This window comes from Nannobrachium achirus (genome assembly GCF_963921795.1).
Source record: "Nannobrachium achirus genome assembly, chromosome: 9".
NCBI lineage: Eukaryota > Metazoa > Chordata > Actinopteri > Myctophiformes > Myctophidae > Nannobrachium > Nannobrachium achirus.
This window is the reverse complement of record NC_137818.1, coordinates 30,774,078-30,780,077: the sequence shown is the minus strand read 5'-3', so window position 1 is coordinate 30,780,077 and position 6,000 is coordinate 30,774,078. Positions and strand designations below refer to the sequence as shown.

Here is a 6,000-nt window from a genome sequence, read left to right as displayed (position 1 = left end):
TGGCTTCATGGAATAATTGTATGCTGTATAATCATGCAGGACTCAGCCAAAGTGGGAGCAGTGGTGTAGGGCTACTTGACCTAATTGTGTTCAAATGTAATTAGCTCATCCCATTTAAAGAATAAATGGATATTGAGATATTGTGGGAGGAAAACCATTTCTGCATGAATGCATTGTCAGTCCTCTCATGCAATAATGGAGTCTTTGTTAACCTTGCAATATAGCCATCAGGTCAACACTATTTGATCAAATTTGTCTGTCTTGTAGTTTGTGCCAATTGAAATTATCCTCCCCATTTGAAACCATACAACTTATAGGCTAATTGCAACTGTCAAGTCTGTCAGAGAGATTTGTATGGGGCAAAGTATTTCAATCCATTCAGTTGTCATGCATGTGCATGCACCAAGTCAAAGAGAAGGAGAGGAAGTTATAGACATCATAGCCATTGTTCTAATTCACTACTACATGCTTGCATATATATATTTTTAATGTTCTAGCATCTAATCCTACCAAGCTAACTAGCATGACGACACAACCAGTTAACCAAGGTTGACTAGGGAGGAGTTAGGGAAACAGAGACGGATAGAGACAGACAAGGACAGCAGCCCTCCTATTTTTTACATTCATTTGAATTTTAAATGGATATTTTTCAGGGACTTAAGTTACTGTATGATCAGGCAAGCACATGAGGATGTGCATGACTCTGCACTGCTAGTTCTGCCTGTTTCTTGCTCCTGTGAATGTGATTCTACCCACACAGGCTAACAGAGGTCTTGCCCGCCTGGAGGAGGAATGGCTGGAGGATGATATTACATCATTGTAAACAGTTTATAAAACAGTAAGTAGAAGTAGAGTATATCATGTTCAAAACAAGATTCTGCCTAAAAAGACAAAAACTTAGCAATAATAATGGAATCATTAAAGAAAAAACATTTGGAGGATTCAAATGATCAGAACTAGAGTTAAGTTAATTATCATTTGATATTATATCTGTAGCATGAAGGCACCTACATAAAACAGATTAACATGATGTCACCTCATACTGTGTAGATTAGTGTACTGTAGTGTCTGGAGGGAGTGGAATAGAGTCTATGTGGAAGGAGCAGAAAAATATTCATGTATGAACCTTGGTGTAACAATCACACAGGAATAATTAAGATACTATAACCTTTTCACTAGCATATTCTACAGAAAGTATTTGTTTCTCCATCCTTTTGCCTAGTGCTGGAGGGCAGCATACACTAAGGGGGCAGGTTGGTGGGTGGGGCAAGGGGAGGGGAGGCACGAGCGCTTAGCCAAGAGATACATACGATACGGACTTGCAAAGATGACAGAATAGAAGAAAGAGGAAGCCAGAAAGAAAGAAAGAACGAACAAACATACGAACGTACGAGGAAAGGGCCATGCCTAGACGGGGAGATCTAACTCATTGACTCAATCCTTACACTGTCGTCAGAAGCTGCCTTATCTATTTTCACCTCAGGCAGTAGGCGTCCCCCGGGCCCGGGGCCGATCAGCGACACCACGCCATTGCAGTCCACCGTGCTGTTCCTCTTGCCGATGAGGCCCGTGTAGCTGTTCCGGCGGTACGGGCTGAACAGCGAGCCCCGGCGCTCCTCGCACTCCTCCACCGTGCTGTGCTCGTCGTCTGCAAACTCGTTCTCCGAGTCCTTGCCGCGGCCCTTGAAACTGAATATGCTGCTCTTGCTGTTGTGGCGGGACAGGAACGGCGACCCGGGGATGCTCAGGAGGGACTGCAGGAAGAGGAAGAGGAAGAGGAAAGAGGGAGAGGAGAGGAGACAATGTGGAAAAAGGGGGTGAAGGAAAGAGATGAACAAGACTGATGTGCCCTGGGGAGTTCATGAGTTAGCACTGATTACACTGTAATTTCTATGCTCTTTGTCATCATTTCCAGAGGTCAGGGTCAAGGGCAACAGCTGTGGGATATGGAAACTGTGTACAGAACCTACATAGCCTTTCCCCGAGGGAGTGTGATCACGTGACTTCAAAATAAATAGAGGAAAATGCATAATCAGGTAAGTGATATCCTACACCAGCAAGGTCACAAACACAGGAGGAGTGAGGCTACATCATGGAGAAGAATACCGGTCTCGATGACATCAATCTAAACCACCACTAGTATTGATTCCTGATACCATTACACAACCGTAAAACATGCTAACTCAGCTGAATATATTTGATATATATTTTAAACCACAAAGCAGTGACTGTGCACTCGATAAGCAGTGACTGTGCACTCGATGAGTCAGGCATAATGTTCTGTTGCCCTACAGTAAACATATTGTCTGAAAACAAACGGTGAAAGCAACGATGATTTCACTTTGCAAGACCATTTAGAAGAACATCTGGCCGCTGCTTGATAAATCAAACCGTGACGGATGGTATAAATTGTTGTCCGAGTGTTATGTAACCTTGTGTGAGCCTCACTCGCTTGTTTGGCAGATACTCTTTGGAACGCCATGATATGAGTGCCAGAACAGCCAGAGTTAGCAGTGATTATCAAAGCCGTAGGACTGCTCCCTCTGAAACATTCATATAACGTTAATCACCGTGAATAATTCAGCGCCTGCTGTATCTTCGACCAGAACACACCCTGTAGTATGTGAGCTCATGGAACGCTGTTCTGTTGCAACATGCTCAATCTGAAATGCTCCTCATTTGATTCAATTCATTGTTTAATATGCAACCTTCGTTGATATCTATGTTCTACATAATATAGTCAGTGGTGTAAAGTAACTCAGTATATTTACTCAAGTACTGTACTTAAGTACAATTTTGAGTAAGGCTGGGCACCATATCGAAAATATACATCGATATCGAGGTATCAACATGCAAGGTATACATATCGATGAAGACGGCATGAAATGAGGTATTGGTGTATGTCAAATTAATTAACAGGCACACTAAGCATGCACGTAGCACATGCAAAAAAGCAGTCCATCTGTAACCAGGTGTGGTTATTTCAATAAAACCATTGTTGGGAAATGGAAATAAGACATTTCATTTATTCATTCTATGTGTACTGTGCAGTGTGCATGCATGGATATGCTATTCGTTATCTGGGTTAGACAGGCAGTGGACCTAAAGTAGAAAAACATTAAAAACAATATAATGCAATTGTTTTTACTAATATCGTGAGTAATATCGATATCGAGGTATTCAACAACGTAATTGAATATCGAAGGGTTTCCTATTATCGCCCAGCCTTCATTTTGAGGTATTTTTACTTTACTGGAGTATTTCCAATTTTCAGTACTTTTACAGTACTTCAACTCCATGTATTGTGAGATTGTGGATCTATTCTGCGTTTTTTCTTAATTTTTTGCAAAGACTTTTATATGTTTGAAAAAGTGTGAAATTGGACTTTCTGCATCATGAGTACTTTTACTTTTGATACTTTAAGTACATTTTGACACCAATACTTTGTACTTTTACACAAGTACATTTTGAATTCCAGACTTTTACTTCAGAGTATTTCTACATTGCAGTATTGATACTTTTACTCAAGTAAAAAAAATGAGTATTTATCTCACCACTGTATATAGTGCACATGTAGCATGTCTATTCCCATTTTATGTTTTGGTCTCACCAGATGTGGCACATAATGGCATGGTTAATTCCAATGCCACATTTACTGTAGCAGCCTAAATATTTCAACTTTGAAAGTAATTTCATCATGCACATTTCACATTCACCCGCCTTCCCAGCGGATTACATGCTACTCAAATACAACCTCTCTCTCTTTTCTGACCTGGTTGATAATGGAAGACTTTCGACCCAGGCGGTTGTCGGGGAAACGGAAGCGGCTTCTCTTGCTGCCGCCGTCGTCCGACTCCGACTTGACGAACTTCTCGCTGTCGCCTTTCTCCTTGTCTTGCTCCTTCTGCCTCCACTTCTTCTTGCGGTTGCGTCGCTCCTTGGCGCTCTTGGAGCTTAGCTTGGACATGTCGGAGGAGCTGCAGGACAGGTGCCCCCCACCGTCGTCCTCCACCGCATCCTCCGACACCGTGCCTGCAGAGGTCGCCATGGCAGCCGCCTGCCGCGAAACACAAGAGTCAGAATCATGACATCACTATGACTCAGTAAGAATCACCTGTAAAGGGCCGTTTAAACTGAGCACTATAACTTGACTTGAATGGTTTTAAAACTATTTTGAATAGTCAACAAACAGCTTTAAAGGGGCCACACCATGCTTTAAAGCAAAATGCCCTTTGTTGGCAACGGGCTAAAATTGGAACGATACAGTGTATTGTTCCAATATTAGCATGGCACCATGCTAATCTTCCCTGATTCGTTCCAATTTTAGCACCACTTTACCCCGCCCACCCCATAGTCTCAATAGAATCCACCCCAAAAGTACCGCCCCCTTCTCTTCAGTTGCAAGGAAACTGAAGTGGAGGGCCCCCTGTGACATAGAATGGGGCCGATTTCAAAAGAGTACCGTTCAGACCTGCCCATTCAGAAAATCACTGAAACGAAAGGCCAGGCTTAGAGTTAATGAATTGTTTTTTTGGGGGGCTTGAAAAGACACTGGGAAGACCAAAAAACTAGAACATTTTGAAAAATGTGAAATTCATGCTGTAGTCCCTTTAAGTAAGTAAGTAAGCAAGTAAGTAACCTATTTCTACTTACAGTACATGACTAAATAGCTAAACCTATTTCTTCTTATAAGGGTAAATACTAAACCTATTTGTATTCAAAACCTATAACTAAACCTATGTACTTTGATAAATAAGTAAAACTATTTCTAAAACTATTTTGTGATATAGGATTATAAATCCATGCTAAAGTAACTATGCCTATTTCTACCCTAAGTACAGTATGTACTAAAGAAACACAGCAGAGTACAGATCTGTGCTGAGCCTCCACCTTCAGTGTGTGATCAAAATGAAAGCTATGCTTGTGAGCTTGTCTAGTGCAATGGTTCCCAAACTAGCTCAAGACCCAAAAGAGAAATTAGACGTCTGCCCGGGACCCAAACTAGTGAAAACAGCAGATCCACAACGTGCCGGGTTGTGAGCTTGTAGATCGGCTATTTTCACTACTTCTTAAACATTTGTTTGCTAATTTATAACATTTCTTGTATTTTTCTTTTATTTAGTAATGAAATTACTTAGAAAAATCATTGCATTTATTTTTTTATTCATGAAAATCTTTGCTTTTTGAAATAATGAAAAAATGTCAGAAACAAAAAATTAAGGGACCCATAAAAATGTGTCCGTGACATATGGGTCCCGGCCCAGTGTTTGGGAACCAGCGGTCTAGTGAACAGCCCGAGGGCAACATATCAAACCTGGGCATCCTCCTGTTGTCTCTTGAGCTGGTCCAGCATGATCTGGAACTCTGCCAGCTTCTGTGCCGCCTCCTCCATGGTGGCCTGGTTCTGCTCCTCGTAGGCCATGGCCACCACAGCCAGGATCAGGTTCACCAGGTAGAAGGAGCCCACGAAGATCACCAGCACAAAGAAGATCATGTAGGTCTTCCCCGCCGCCCTCAGCGTCTGTTGGGAGGAGGCGGCAGAGGACCAGTGTTCATTTTGATAGCAAATTTTGATTTAGTTTAATTAGTCTTTAAATAATTTAAATTACAATTTTAGTCATATTTTAGTCATCTGAAAAGTGATGGTTTTAGTCGACTAAATATCATACGATTTTGGTCGACTAAATCTACATTTGATTTTGTCTACAAAAACGTATTTTGGCAGGCCATAATGGCTGATTTTATACTTGGTGGCATGCAGAAAATAGCCAATCTGCAAGCTTACAACTTGTGAGCTTGTAGATCTGCTATTTTCAGAGCGCAACCTAACATAAAATGACTTTCTACTGGATATCTTCCCCACCAGTCCCTCCCTAACATTTTAGTCTAGTTTATATTTTTTGACAAAATTGTCAATATAATTAGCCTTAGTTTTAGTCATCATAGTTTTTATTTAGTAATGGTCAGTGAAAATAAAGGTAGTCGGGGTGCCCGCTGGCC

At 41.4% G+C, this 6,000-nt stretch overlaps 1 protein-coding gene across 5 annotated transcripts in view; it reads right to left on the bottom strand.

Annotated features, from left to right (window-relative positions):
* Positions 1–6,000, bottom strand: part of scn8aa (sodium channel, voltage gated, type VIII, alpha subunit a) — a gene marked incomplete at both ends in the record, with an annotated part of 54,453 nt that overhangs the window by 24,513 nt on the left and 23,940 nt on the right. For 3 of the 5 annotated variants that reach the window (XM_080732449.1, XM_080732450.1, XM_080732451.1), the window contains 3 exons: positions 1,446–1,754; positions 3,773–4,057; positions 5,315–5,521. In XM_080732449.1, coding sequence (XP_080588575.1) covers positions 1,446–1,754; positions 3,773–4,057; positions 5,315–5,521 — 801 coding nt within the window. The remainder of the gene's footprint in view (positions 1–1,445; positions 1,755–3,772; positions 4,058–5,314; positions 5,522–6,000) is intronic. The other 2 variants (XM_080732452.1, XM_080732453.1) reach the window with 1 other exon arrangement.